Source organism: Fulmarus glacialis, unplaced genomic scaffold (genome assembly GCF_000690835.1).
Source record: "Fulmarus glacialis isolate BGI_N327 unplaced genomic scaffold, ASM69083v1 scaffold2962, whole genome shotgun sequence".
NCBI lineage: Eukaryota > Metazoa > Chordata > Aves > Procellariiformes > Procellariidae > Fulmarus > Fulmarus glacialis.
The window spans coordinates 45352-61018 of NW_009197005.1; the positions used below are offsets into that span (position 1 = coordinate 45352).

Sequence of the window (15667 nt, forward strand, 5' to 3'; positions counted from 1 at the left end):
AAAAGACTAACTGATGAAGCAAGAATAATAATTTTTAAATGTGGCATAAGCACAAAAATACCAGCTACAGCTTTTGAATGATTGCTGCAGATCCCAAGCTGATGAGAGTTCAATAACAAGGGGTATAAGCTTTATGGCAAAACACTGAAGTCTTCCGCTATTTGGTGTCAGCATCTTGATATGGCTGATATAATTACCTATCAAATACCTCAGTGGAATGAATATCAGAGGATATCCAAAAATATGTAAGTGGGATGCGTATCAGCTCAGTCTTTTAGGGGCTGTTTGATCTTAAGGTTTTTTCCTAAGCATAAAAGACAAATACCGCATTCATTGCCCCTTTGTTTTCTATAAGCAGCTGATGATTTTACAGCACAGTAAAATTAGCCTACTAATGGCTGGCTTATGAGTTTTAGCTGGATTTTTTTTCCTCCTACTGGACATTTCTCCACTGCTCAAAGAAATTGAAGTCAGGTATAAAGTTAATATCTGCCTTGTTCATTTATTCTTCTATAAGCAATCAAGATTTCCCCAAATCACAGGGCAATCTCTTGCCTTTCGAGAATGAATATAGGCCCTGTTCTCTCAATTTAGTTTAACAAAACAACTGGCATAAGTTCAATGGAACCGATGATTATTCTGAGAGGTTACGGTGAACCACAGAAGTTGTTAGTGAAAAGCTTGCTTGTAAGATCCCCTAAGAGGAAAAGTATATGGATATTTCAAAATGTAATTAACAGCGTATTCCAACAATGTGAGAAAGAAACGTCGGCTGGTTTAGCTGCAGAGAAACCTGGCGGTACACGGAGAGCTTTGGCTTGCCCAACAGCCACCACTCCCTTAAAAGCAAAGGACACGATGAGCACCAGAGGGGGACCACTTGCCGCTCCCCGCTGCCGAGAAAGGCACCGGGGCAGGCTCTGTCTGCGGGACCTCCCTTCGTGCTGCCAACCTCGGCAGCACGGCTCCCTCCCTCATGGGCATGTTCACTGGGTCCGGGACCCAACCAGAAGGAGTAGCTCTTTTCAAAATGTCAATTTTCTCTTCACTGTAGCTCTCTCTCTCTCAAAATAAAATTCCTTTGGGGCCAGAATGTCTCAAGTTTAGTTTTGGGCTTAATGCTATGGTTTGTAGGACTGTTTCAACAAAATTGTTGAGGTTTTTTGTTGTGGTTTGGTTTTTTAAAATTTAAATACGTAGCAGTGAATAAAAAAATCCTAAAGCAAAATTTTTTTTTAAACATTTTTAATCATTCAAAAAAAAATTGATTTTCAAGCTCAGCATTTGTAAGCTGAGGTAAACATCTAATGTAGTAAGGAACAGATTTAAACAGATAAAATGATTACAAAAATGTAAGAGTTATATTACACATGGGAACAAAATGGCACAATGGTCTATGAGGCCTGCATTGGAATGGTGAATATGAGAGAAGTTTAAGCTCAGATTTTTCAAAAGTTACTCAGTACCTATTAAAATTTCCAGCCTTCCTGGATGTGCATGCTTTGCTGTTTGAAAGCTGAGGTTCTTTTCAGGACTGATCCTTCAGAGGCTTGAGCCTCCACATAATGCTCCTCACACATCACCCTACTACAGGGAGAGCTCTTGTTTAAGTCATTGGACTTTTTACATCTTTTCTGACCTGGCTAAACACATCGAGGTATGGCCTGTGCATACCTTTCCAGTCACTAAAATTCTGCACTTTATTACTTTTAATACAGTAGCACTGCGAGGCCTCATTAAAAAAACCAAAAAACTCAGCCCTTTTGGTGCCAGGCCTTTGCTTGCCCTTCAACGGACAAGCTAGAGGCGAGCAGGGCAAAAAACCAACATGAGCCACCAGGCAGGACTAAGGCTTAATCCCCGGCTACTGTCTTAGATCCTATTGCCTCCCGCTTGAACTGTGTAGCCTCCTGCACACCAAAAACCTTTCTGTGAACTTAATGCTAGAACTACTGTTAAAAAAAACACAACAGAACCTGACTTGTTAAAAAATACCCCGGGGGGGGCAGGGATCCTCAACGCAGTTGTGTCTGTCTCCAGTAAACAGGACTTTTTTCAGGCCTTGGGCTCAGACATATGACCAATCTACTGCAGGTGAATGAATTACTGTCAGCTGGGCCATTTTCACTGAGGTGAATGCACAGGCATTTTATCTGCCATTTGCCAAGGGCTAAGAGCCTGCGCACGCTGGGCGCATACCGCCGCTCAGCTGGCACGCGGGCGCTTGTGTTACCCGTTTACCACCTCATGCAACAGTTTGCTCAGCGGCACTCATCTACCCTGATGGGTCACACTTCAGGACTAGGACCTGAGCCATTTCACCCCTCAAGGAACATCTCTGAGAGACACAAACCTGTTTCTAAATGAAGCAACGCTTATCTCATGCATGCCACAGGTGTGATGTCATCCCCTCTGGCGAAGGAACAAGGATGTCTACAGCCTCCACTGTGCAAAAATGCAGGAACTAAAGTTAACATGTCTCAGACTTTGTTAAAATATGGTGATAATTAAGAAATATAATTACCACTACAAAGTTAATTCCTCTTTGAGTTCTGACAAACAAGTTTTTAATTTGCACCAAAAATTTACATTTCAGATTTCAAGTCAACCACGACTGGCTACAAGCTTGGCAGGGGACTCAAGGCGGTGGCTGGCAGGTTCTGCCAGGCTTGGGGCAGGAGCACTGTGGCTTCCCGGGAATGTCACAGGAGAACGGTCACCAGCAAACCCCAGGTGCACACAGGTAAGCCGATCGGATTGCTTTAAACTGTCTCATCTGTTGTACAAGTGTGAAAATAATAGCCATGTCAGATAAACTTCAGCTTTTTATTAAAAAAAAAAAAGAACAACTTATAAGGTAATTGATTGTTTTCTTCTAGTCTTTTATTAGTTGTGATTAAGGAGATATAGTAGCCCTGTTTACACAGCTCTAACAAGTCAGGACCTGCAGTACGTTATTGGCTTGCGGCCCACAACTTGCAGTCCATTCTCAACAGAATCAATCTGAAGTTGAAAACATCCCCTGTAGGAAGCGTACACTTCCCTGCTTATACAGCAACAGAAAACAGTAATAACTTCAAGTCCTGTAAGTTGCAAGTTCAACTTACAGAGATCAGCCCTGACTTGTCATTGCTCTCAGCATGTTCGTGATGAGATCAGAGTGCTTCACGGAGGACTCATACTTTCAACTTGACAAGGGACATAGGTGAGCATGTTACACTTCACTGTTACTTGCAGCTCAGACTCTGCAGAAATAAATCGAGAGCTCCTCACTGTTTAACATGCAGTCAAAGCACTGCCAATCTAAAATGGCTGATCAGTAATACTTTAATTGCAGTTTCATAGAAACAAATTGCTATTTAATTGCAATAAGCTTGTCTGTGGCTTAGCTGGACTGACAATAGGCATACACCTGGTACTAAAAGTAACAAGCAGCAACAATGGCTATTTGGTACTTCACGTACAGGAGGCTTAGGCAGTGAAATCAGACCTGGTACACATAATGTCACACTGAAGAATCAGAATACTTAAAAAAATATATACACATAAAGGTTTGATCGCAATTTTATTTGTTATTTTAATAGAGTTGTTCAGAATGTAGATCTTTGCAAAAAGCCTCACACTTGACATATAACTACCAGCCAAAGGATTTGATAAAAAATTTAAATTAAAATGATCTTTCGAAATGCCTGATGGTACTTGATAGCAAGTCATACTATGCCAGTATGTGATTTTTTTTTTCCCCCCAGTATTTACCCTAAAATTAGATGATGCAAATTTTATCAGTGTTAACTAACAGGGAAAAAGGGAGACAAACTCAGTGTGGTTAATATTCTAAAGATGTGACTTAATTTCATAGGCTTCATTTTGGTAATCATTCTCATTTTATATTTCATAAGATACTGCATAACCTGTTAAAATATTTAAAGATAAATCATGTAGGACTGAAAAGACAGTATCTTGTTGCAAACAGAATTTGGTTTGGAAAGGCTTAATGTCCCACTGCCTGCCAGGATGCGTAAATCTCGTAACTAGACAGCTGGATAGGTAAAAACATTAAACCCATTTAGAGGGCAATCTTTTTACAAAATTGTTTCATTAATAAGAGTGACAATTTATATGATTGAGACGTTCAGATGCAGTATAGACACAGCATTTTATCCAGGTTCCGAGGATGATTTCAGATTAGTAATATTTCCTTTGGTTTTTTTTTAACAGCATTCATTTTTGAAAGTGAGGGAAGCTCTTACTGAATGATTATTTGTATGACTTTTCAGCAGCACTAAATGCAGAGGGTGTATTTCAGCCTCAGTGTAGCAAATGCATGTGATAAAAGGTGAACATGTTTTTCCTTACAGATCTCCTAAAAAAGTGATTTTTCACATAAGGACAAATCTAAGTGTTTCCAGTAGCCTTCTATCCACACCCACCGTCCCCATTAGAGCCTGTTTTATTGTCTGAAATGCCTCTGGTTTCAAGAAAGTGTTTTACCTAAAGCAAGAATACTACTTAAATATGTTCTATTGTATATTCATAGCTCCATTAGTCCCCCTCCAATTTAGCACATCAAAGCAAAGGCTTCATCACTTGCATGTGGATTATGCTAACATGAGTGACATTTGTAATCTTATAGGTCTGCAACTTAAGAAATGCTTTTAAAGTAAGCTATTAAATAGGTAGCTGTGCTTTACAAACGAGTCATATAATAGTTTATTTAAAGCCGTTAATGAACTTCAACCTCTATATCACTAAATGCTATACTACATTACTTACTAGAAGTTATTAGCTATCTTCTTAGCACTTCTAGGTTATATTGGACAACCAAAAATCTGTACATGTTAGATTTAAACACTGTACCTTGAGTGCTTATACTGAAAGAATATAAAAAAAAGATGTCTACGTCTCAATAATACTTGAATTCTATATTCATATGACTTCAAGTGTCTTTTCAAAGATACTGAAGCAGCACAATTTGCAGGACTCTATCTAAAGACTTTAATGCCAGATCAAAAAGCTTAGAAACTTATTTTAAAAATATGTAAGTGCATTTAATTAAAAAGTCATACATAGTTTCAGTCATTTTATTGCTTTATATGTTATGCAAGTATTCTTTTGTCTTTACTGTCTGATATGGTACATTATGACATTTTCTTTTCTCTGCGACAGTCCTATTTTTCCTCAAGCACTGAAGTGTTAACAGAAGAAATTCAGCAGACCTCCAATATACTAGAGGTCAAGAAGTAGAATCTGAAAAAAAAATCTGCTGTTGGTTGTTTAGACAGACAAATCTATAAATCAGCTTTTTGTGTATCAACGTCACAACAAAAATGAGTCAAGCTTACTCCGTAACCAAGCACGCTCAACAGTGAACACCTTCTCAAAAACAGAATTAAACAATAAAACATAATCATGATGTATTTCAAATATATTAGTCTCCTAGAAAAGTAGAGTAGTTGTTAATATTGATTTGTTATTAACTGCGGCACATTCTAGGTGCTTGCAGTTTCCTGACTGAAGACACACAATGCACAGCCATAGATTCATGTTAGTGTTCTTGCTACAAACACAAAAAGTCAAAATTTTTTCTCAACATTATTCTGCACAGCTCTACCAAAGTTGCTCCCTTTCTAAGCTTAGAGGCGGCTTTGTTGCTTGGGGGGGGGCAGTGCTTTTTGTTTGTTTGCTTTCAGAGAACAGATTATATTTGAGATCAGTTAGTTCTCGGAAATAGCCTGGGAAACATGTTTTTCTCTCCTTATCAGTGTTGAAAAGTTAGTCTCTTACCACAGCAAACACAACTTTATGTTGTTCAGATCAGAAAGGCTATTGTATTTCTTTTTATGAATACTCAATTCTAGTGCTCAGCATAAGGTATAGACCTTTTGTTGTTTTTCATTTTATTATTCTTCGACCTCTTATGGTATATACATACTCTCATACTTGCACACTCACAGACATGTGCACACCCTTAACACAGATGATTCTGCGAAAGGAAGTGGATAGAAAGAGACCACAATACCTATATGTGTACCATAATTCACTGCAATATGAATTATAATATACTTGCTGTTACCAGAATTAAGAATCCCAATGAAAAATAAAGATCATTTTGAAGTAGTGCTCTGTATCCTTGCCAAAAGTAACACGGTTAAGTAGTTTAACAGATTCTTTACTGGCATATGACAAAAAAGCTGTCCAAACCAAAAAGCTACTTTTAAAGGTAATTGACAATTAAGGTAATGACTACGTAAGATATACTTTCATAATAATGTTTTGAATGTAGCTTTAAAAAAAAAAAAAAAAAAGCAAAGCTTCTAAAACCCATACTCAATTCAGTGTTGTTTGTTTTACTTTTTTATTATTTAAATACACCATACTAGAGCAAATGTCTCTGAAAATATCACAAATAAAAGATTTTTCTTCATTCAGCAAATTAGAAGTAGGTGAAAATTTCTACACAGTAGCTGCTATGAGCCTGACTTTTTTTTTTCTTTTTTTTCTTTTTTTGCCATGGGAAGTAGCAACATTAGGACAAAAACACTTACATGCATACATACATTGTATTTTACAGAGATACAATAAAAGTGTTTGTGATAGAATATCACAAAAGCCACATCTTTATCTCATGTTCAGTTTGATTGAAACACATTTCCTTACAACACTTAAATATACAAAGAGCAAATAGAATGTTGTTAAGGTAAAACACAGGGTACAAACTGGCCAGTGCCCTGCTAATTGTTAATGAGGGTAGAAAGCAGATTCAATGCTTCTTTTAATTAGCTTCATTAGTCATCTTCCCCCCCCGCCCCCCCTCCCCCCCCAAGATGTCCTCCGGTGGATCTTTTTTCATTTTCTCTACAGTCTCCCATTAGCCCAGGTTCATGGAGTCCTTAATGTTCATATTCAGTCATTTTAATACACCAATAAATGTGGGAAGGGCAATCAAGAATAAAGAAGGTGCAATGGTATGGAGCTGGCATTGATGCTAGCTACAAAGGTGACTTGTCTACTTGGAGACATGGGATCCATCTGTGATGAACAAAATTTGAGATGAAGGCACGCATTCTGCATTACTCTGACCTTTTAGCAGACCTGTAAGAAATAAAAATGGGTATCTTAGCTAGAATACTAAATTTGAGATAGGAAACTACAACATGACTGCTTTTGTCTTTTCCTTATTCACTAATCTCTTTTTTATTAGATTGCTTTCCAACTGTGACTTGATTAAGGCTTTCTACACTATCCATTCATACTGCTAACGTTTCAACTTCAAATAGCAAAAAGCAAACATTTTCCGCAGTTTCACTACTAAAAAGAGCAGATGGGGGCGGGGGAAGAGACAACGACAATAAATAAGTGTACTTTCTGGTAACAAATCGTACAGTGAATAAGGTGGTTTTCCTGGGCCCCTTTTAAAAGGGAAGAAACATTATGCCATGCCTTTGAAGAAGCTAGTAATATGATCTTATAATTGGAAGAAATAGTGTGTAAAGCAAATAAGAAGTACAGCCAATATCCTCCCAAGGCAACTTTGGTTAATATACTGCATTGCACAAGGGCTAAATATAGATATTTCAGGATTTTTCCCCCCCCATTTAAAATTCCTCATCTGGTGTGTTAGTTAATGTTACATAAATATTTTAATGTATGTAGTCAAACGTGCTTTCACACTGGTGTTAATGAATTGTGATAATTAAAAGTGTCTAACTCAATAAAAATCTAAACTTGCATGGATAAAATAGAAATGATCATCCATAGTCTTCAAATACAATCTGTTTGCAATTACCAAAATGAAATAATATATATTAGATTTTTATGGTTTTTTAAATGACATTTTGCACTTCCCAGGAAGTTCTTTTTTCACCCTTTCTCTAAGTTACTAAAAGCCTGAGGTCTATTAGTAACTGCAACCCCCCACTTTCAAGCTAATTAAAGTAGTAGAGGCTTGGAGGTTTAATTCCCCAGAGCTGAAGCTCAGTGTGAGAAAGGTAATTTGTCTGTCCAGAACAAAGATTAGGGAGCAGCCAGCAAGCATATTTAATAAATGAGCATCAAATATCTTCTAGTATGGACACAGACAACACCAATTATGTAACTACAAGGGAATTGTTGAGTGATATGTAAACCAGAAGATTTTTAAGATCTTCTCTGAGAGACGTAACCTAACTCATACTTTATTTAAAAGTATAGAAGCTGAAGACAAGCGTTTGCCATGAACATTGCCAGCCGGTGGAAAATTTACACTTTTATAGTAGGTGGTAATACTGTTGCAAACAAGAAATAGTACAGGAATACAACCACTATCAAAAAAGCATAGAGAATTCCTGACAATACGGCCCCTTCAAATGAAACGGCACACAGGACATCACAAACTAAAAGTTTGCATTCTGCAGGCAAGCAGTACCGAGTTTAAAGAAAATAGGTTTTTTTCAAACTACATAGCAAGTGATGGGAAGTTATAATTTACATATGTGAATTGCCTCAGGGAGGCAAAAGGCAGGGATAGCCAACATCACTGCATTTGCCGCCTTAAAAAGAAAAGCAAGTTTTTAAACAAAGTTAGGTCACGCAGGTTGCTGCCTGCACCGATCACCAATAGGTATTAACCTGTAAACTATATTAAGGCAATAGTGAGCTCGTAACTGTCACCTTCACATACGCAACAAAATGTCTTTTAATGCTGGGGGTATGTCTCAATGCCTTCTGTTTAATAAAAAACCCTGTGAATATTCTGCTATGTCTATAATCTCTAGTGGTAGAATAACCTGGAGACTGATTGATCTTTAATGTTTAATAAAAAGTATCTGGTTACAGCCAACTCTGTGATAGTGAAAGAACATTTTTAATTAGTGGCCCTAAAACACACAGCTTTCTGGAAAACATTTCAGATGTAAACATCTTTAGACTGTTAAAAAGCCAACATACAAAACACAACTCTTTTGGCACTGGCCCCCGTAGCTTCTAAAACTCCAGAAACCTGACAAATCTATGAATTATCAACTTGTCTCCTCAACTATATTTCAGTTTTCCGGGGTTCAGGTGCTCCGCAATTCCCCTTTGAAAACTGGTAGAACTTACACCGTCTTCTGGAGAGACTGTATTATAAAGAAAAAAACACCCCAAACTATAATCTCTCCCCCCCCAATCTTCTCCCTAATACCTCTTCATTTGCCTCATCATTGACTGTAGCAATGCAGTTAATAGTCGGTGGCAGGAACTAATAAAAACCTGTTCTCACTATTTTCTATGCATTTAGCTTCTACTAAGTGTCCGCGGTCATGAGCTCTGCAAGCCCAGTCCAATTTTACTTCTCTTTTCCATGTTCTATGTTCCTCATCATGTCTACTGCTTTTATTGCAACTAAATCATTTTTATGTTTTGCTAAGGCATAGTAAGAAACTGATAAAACTAAATGACAATTTAGACACCTATTTGAAGTTACATTAAACTTTACATTCGTAGAAGACAAGTGGATAAACCACTCACTCAGAATGGTAAACCTTTTACTGCAGTGTATAAAGATGAATGGTTTTACCTATATTTTGAAATGGGATACCTACAAATATTCATTTAACAGATTCACTGCTAGCTAGTCTATATTACAGATTTGTTTCATTAAAATTCACAACAGTATAAATCTATGAATCTTTAACTGTATTTGTACTTCCTTGAGAAGAGGCTGCACATTCTCCTCCAATCTTAATTATCTTTGTTCTGCCTAACTATATAGGACTTTTGTACTCAACTCTCTCATCACCTTGATAGACAAATTAAGTAAATAAAAAAGGTCCATGTTTTATTTTGATGTAATTACATTCGCTGTATAAGACTTGAAAGAATACTTAAAATTAATCAGTAAATTTATGCATAGAAAAAAAAGCAAACACAGATATTGAAATGTAGCAACACAACAAAAAAAATCATGGAAATTAAAAACCAGTTTGTGTTTTCTTGGACGTATTTCTCCACTAAGTAAAAGCACTAAAAAAATATTCTCTACATTATGGAATAGATCAGCCTAGCATTTGTCCCAGATTTTTTTAATCTTCCAAATTCCTATTTGCAGATAAATGTTATTTTTTGTGATCCTTACAGACATTAATGAAGTTCCTATTGTAAATCTATAAAGAATTACCAACTGAAGTGTGCACTTTTTGTTTCATTGCAATAACTCAGTGCTGTGTGATTGCCTGGGTTAATGATGAAAAAGTCAAATATACTATCAGAGCTGATGGAAAAATCTATCACCAATCTGAAATTAAAATTCATCTGTGGTCAATAAGATTTAATATCCATGCAAGTGGCGCTGTAAAGAGTAAATGAATCAATGTCATCAATACATAATCAGTATGAAATATGATGTGAATAAAATTATGTGCAAGAGTCATACATTCACTCTTTTCTGGACCAGGGTGGAATGAACAGTCTCTTAACTCAAGGTTGACAGTAATTGTTACAAATTAGGCACAGCAGTTATCAAAATGCACTCACTTGCATAGCTTTAGGACTTATTAAGGAGATTAAAATAGATCTAAAACTATCTAGTTTCAGAGTTACAGCACAACTGTTGATCAGAAATTTTTCTTCTTTCTTCTCTATATGATTTGTACAGTCATTATTTACTCATTTAGCTAGAAACCAAGAGCTATCAACCACAGAGATATACAATCTCTAGTTGAGCTATTAGTGTTATGGAGTGATAAGAAAATAGCACTTTGGTTTTTATATCTGAGTTATGACATACTACATAGACAAGAAAATACTTCTGAAAGAGTACCCCAGCATGCTTCCTCAACTAAAACCTTAATATTAAAGTGAAATACATTGGTTTAGTTCAGGAACCTGCTCTTCGCGAGACATTTATTTCCATATTAAAGGATCTAATTTTCCTCCCACAGAAACCTGCTCTCTTGTAGCCCTTAATTTCAAGATTATAAAATAAAATACTTCTCTTTGTTAAGAGTTTATATTAATGTATGCTCTCCATTTCGCTTTGTACATAAAGAGTTCAACAGCTGTACAGATGCACATGCCCAAACCAAAATAAACTGACTCACCCTATATGTCATATTTAAAAGGTTAGTATTTTCTCCCCATACCCCATGCCTAAGTTATTTAAGGTAAGTTCGGTTACTTAAAGGTCTCCTTGCAGGGGTGGGGAATGTCTCCTATTAGAATGAAAAGAAATTGATCTTCATTTAGCTCTAATAAAGCTTATTAGTAATAGTTGAGTATTCACCTTCTGGTCTGGCAGTAGTGGATTACTCTGAAGTGAATTCAAATGGCCATTGATGAGAGCTGTAGGTCTATCATGTTCACAAAATAAACTGCCATTGATGTAGTGAAACCGATCTCCGGGGACCAGGCGATTCCGGCAGGTAGAGCATGTAAAACACTGAAAAAGGAAAGAGACAGCAAGTGAAACTACAGCACAAATTAAGTACGCTGCAGGTTTGAAAATTACACTTCAGAGACTGCAAGTACAGTTGAGATATGGAGCTGCTTGGTTTCTAGCATCTCCAAATATGGCATTAGTCTTACCTGTTGGGACTATGCAGTACATAACTCAAGTATAGTTTTACCGATTACGAGGGAACAAAGCTACACACTAAGGGAAGCTTTATAATATATACTCATATTTCTAGTTATTGCTTTGCATTTCATTCATAAGCAGATGCAGATTTTATACTAAAGCAGCAGAGCAGTACTAATCAGCTACTAAAAAAAATACATAGAAAAAACCCCTCACCTTAAGATGATAGACGTTGCCCTGTGCCCTCATGACCAGCTCACTGGCAGGAATGGACTGTCCACAGGCACTGCAAGCACCACTGTTTCCAAATAACCTGAAACAGAGGTGATGATCATGAATAATTTAATACACAGGAGGCTCTACGCATTTTTGCGCATCACTGCAATGGTTTATTACACAACTATTTTAGACTTCTGACCCCCGTCTTCCAACTTGCTTACGTGTTGTAATATGAAAAAGTATGTTTTTGTGTAGCAACTGGTAGCTTCACCCTACCTTGGATGTGGTTACACAGGATTTAATCAGAAATATTGACTTACACCTCTAGAAACACAAACAATTCTGTACTACACACGTTTTATCAGATTACTGGGTTCATCATAAAAAAAAGATACAATTCATGACTGGAGTTTAAATGCATTGTGTCCTTGAAATTATATGAAGAACTCTTTTGTACTTTAATCATATCTTGAGATATGAGTCATCAAAAGGGTTAAGAGGATTTGATTGTATATCTAAGAAGACATCATGCTCAGTGTATTGAAACTCCAGTAAACCTCCATCAGTGCAGTTTCCATTAGAAACTCTCTGCTATCCAGGTTGATATATAATGTGTATGGGTTAACCTTTTCAATCATGGTGTCAACACTTTAGATTTGCCTCTGCTCATCTCTTTCATCCTAACCTTCTCTCTCTCTTGATAATGAAATGCTTGCTCCAACTTCCCTCTATCTGCTCCTGAGTCCACAATTTAGATTACTTCATCTCTGCTAGCAACAAACTGAATGAAATTTCGATTTGAGCAGAAAGTAATTTACCGGGATCTGGACCCATTTGTCATCATATCTCTCTGGGTGTTTGCTGTATCACTGCAGTTTTCCTATGCAATCAAATGAGACCACAACATCTGCCATTGGGGGGGGCACCCGCAGTGGGGGGAGGGGGGAAATAGGCAGAAGAGTGGTGAAGAAAAATATATACATAATTCTTCAAATCCATTTAAAGGCACAACGCATCGATTCAAAATATAATACAATAATGATCATTGAGTTCTACTTTTACAGGCTGCGTTCGCTAGAATTAGAAAACCTTTATTTGCTTTTGCGTGTGTCTCTAATACACACAAATATTTATAAAGACTACCACAATCATTTTGCAGGGAAAAAGGAAACTGAACTAGCTGGCAGGGTCACAGACCCGCTTTTCTGCACGATGTAAAACACAGTAATAGGATTTACAAATTAGCGTATTGGTGTCATAATAAATATTAATATTTGCGTCTCCTTCCTGTCCAAATAAAGTCATAAAATTCTGTTTGTGTCAACCTAGGAGACGCATTACAACAGAATACCCGTAATCTGAATGATTGCAGTGTGCCTCTGTACAAAAATAATTGCTTTGAATTTTCAGAATCTGAGCTTGCAGAGGAGCCTTGTCATGTTCAAACTACTAATTTGCTGTCGCCACTTTATTGAAAATAGCCTGTAAGTTGTTATTAAATGTATCGACTGAACGACAGAGAGAGTAGTAAAACTGCCCCTTAAGATGGCTTTTAATAGGAAGCTGAGAAACAAATTTTGCAGCAGCATCGATTTGAAGAGTTCAATCAAAACTCCATTTCAAAACTAATTAGTCTGAGATCCACGACACATTGACATGGTCTTGCAGAATCACAGTGGTTACAAAGGGAAAGCTGAACTAATACATTGTCCGGACCTCCAGCCAAAGGGACTAAACTGTCTGGAAACTAAGGGTCCATTATTAGGGCATCTTCTAAATCAGGACCAGTTCTGAGTAGTTACATGATGTATTGAGGTTACTTCCAAAGCTTTACGATACGCATTTTTCTTCCTCCATTGCTACTAATAATGAAGTTGGCACGTAGAAAAGGTGCACGGGAAGCACTGCAAGAGGCGGCAGCAAGGCACTGTTACATTTCTGGAGCAAAGATCCAACAATCTAGGGTAAGGGGGTGGTGACAAGGGCATTGCTGGGTAGGGTGGAGGAAGAAAGGCAAAGATGAGCAGGCAATGTTACTTGTCTGGGAGAATCTGAAGCTGGTAAGCGGTCTCTCGCAACCCCCCGTACAATTGCACCACCCAACTGAAAACATAGCTTTCGGAATACTGATCTCATTGCGCTACTTGTCTTCATTAAGCATTCATTTGTTATACAATTGTCTCTGACTAGAAGTGGTCGCACACCTTGAATGTCTGTGAATTCTAATAAATGCAGTCAAACTAATCCAGAGGCTTTCCACACACCTTAGGTTTTCCCTAAGCGTGTTCCCAAAACAACTCTGTTTTGGGAAGTCACTTCAGCTGAATCTTCTGCTAAAATTCCTAAAAATTACTTGCAAAGTCAGAACACCTTTCTGCTGCTTTGTATTATTTACCAGGAAAATTAAGCTTATTTTTACTTCTCTACTGTTATGAATGGTTTTGTTCTGTAATACCATTAACAGGAAAAAGGTTTTATCTTTTAAAAAAATGTTATTCCTCCTTACCAGTAAAGGAAGTCTTCCACAGTAACTATTCTTTACTGAAAAAGTTGTTTCACATGGTTTCTGAGAGGCTGGAGAGCTAATTATCTAACCAGGGGGACTGTCCAGGACAGTATTTGATTTAAAAGGCTTGAGGCTTTAGGTGCTCAATTAAGTAGCTATCGGTCTCAGACTGGACTTTAATGGGCTCTTTTCTCTTTAACTGCAGCAATGGGTAGAGATACCCCAGGTCAGGCTAATTAAAGCCAGGGGACTCTTTAATTGTGATGACAGAATTGGTTTCAGTTTCCTCTTTGGGTCCTCAGTCCAAGAAGGTCATTAATATTTCAACATTTGGGCAATGCAATCAATCACAAACATCAAGAGGTTCCCTGTACGGACAAGGCAGCTCTTCTACACGTAGCAGCATTTTACTGAACCACCTTAAATTAACTACTGTGTGGTTCCAGCACAGCATTCCCCACACCCCCAAACACACAAACGCTCCTGGGGTTTTTGGGGGTTTTTTTTCAGAACTTTCACAAGAGTGGGAATGAAGGCAGTAAGGTATCTTTTCAGCCCAGTTTCCCGTTTTGCTGCTCAAAATTCACTATCAGCAGAAACACATCTCTAGCAACTTATACTAACAAAATAAGGTTCCAGTTGTTTCCAAAATTGTGGAGACAGATTTAAGTCCTCTGATTCTTGCACAACACGGGGCACATTTGTGCCCACAAATATATATCCAAACCCTAGCAAAGAGAAATGCACATCCAGACCTACTGATCCAGAAGCGATTGGTGTTTCTGTACATTCCCTATATTTAATCTAAATTCCGCACCAGCTATATTAAATGTAACAAAGAAAGGCAACACAGAAATTACGCCTGGAGCCAAGTCCATTAAAGGTACTTCAGAATAACTAGAGACCAAGCACCTTAAAAGCACCAGAAGCTATTGATACTTAAAAGGGGGGCTGTGCATAATGGCAAGTGCTGCATTAGAGAAGGGGAAGGAAAAAAAAAAAAAAAAAAAACCAGCCAAATTACGCTTGGTTAATTCAGAGTAACAGATCTGCCCCCAAGTGAATTGGAGGCCTTGAATTAATTCTGTTATGACAAATCAAGATAAACGTTCCCCCTAAATTGCATGCGATTTAATTAATTTTTGAGATCCTGGGTTTTTTTTTTTCCTAGCTAATAGTTCACATGCTCCTGTGCTGTCATTGTGCTTGAGTGGGCAGACTTCAAAGTGATATTAAATAACCAACTATTAGATTTACCTAGCACGTCCTATTGGAAAAGTGCCATTTAATTACCTAGCCTGTTCAATTAAAGGGACAGCATTCCCTGAATATAGCAGCTTGCCGCTGATTACCAGGGAAATGAACTCGCTGCCTGGCGGCCCCCTCCCCGGCGCGGCGCGGCGCACGCT

The 15667-nt window shown here is 37.6% G+C and overlaps 1 protein-coding gene across 1 annotated transcript; it reads right to left on the minus strand.

Annotated features, from left to right (window-relative positions):
* Positions 1-6342: 6342 nt before the first annotated feature.
* On the minus strand, positions 6343-11846 carry LMO4 (LIM domain only 4; the record flags this gene model as incomplete). The annotated part of the gene is made up of 3 exons (XM_009572370.1): positions 6343-7092; positions 11240-11395; positions 11750-11846. Coding segments are annotated over 3 exons (262 nt in total), but the record flags the coding sequence as incomplete, so codon positions are not given.
* Positions 11847-15667: the final 3821 nt, after the last annotated feature.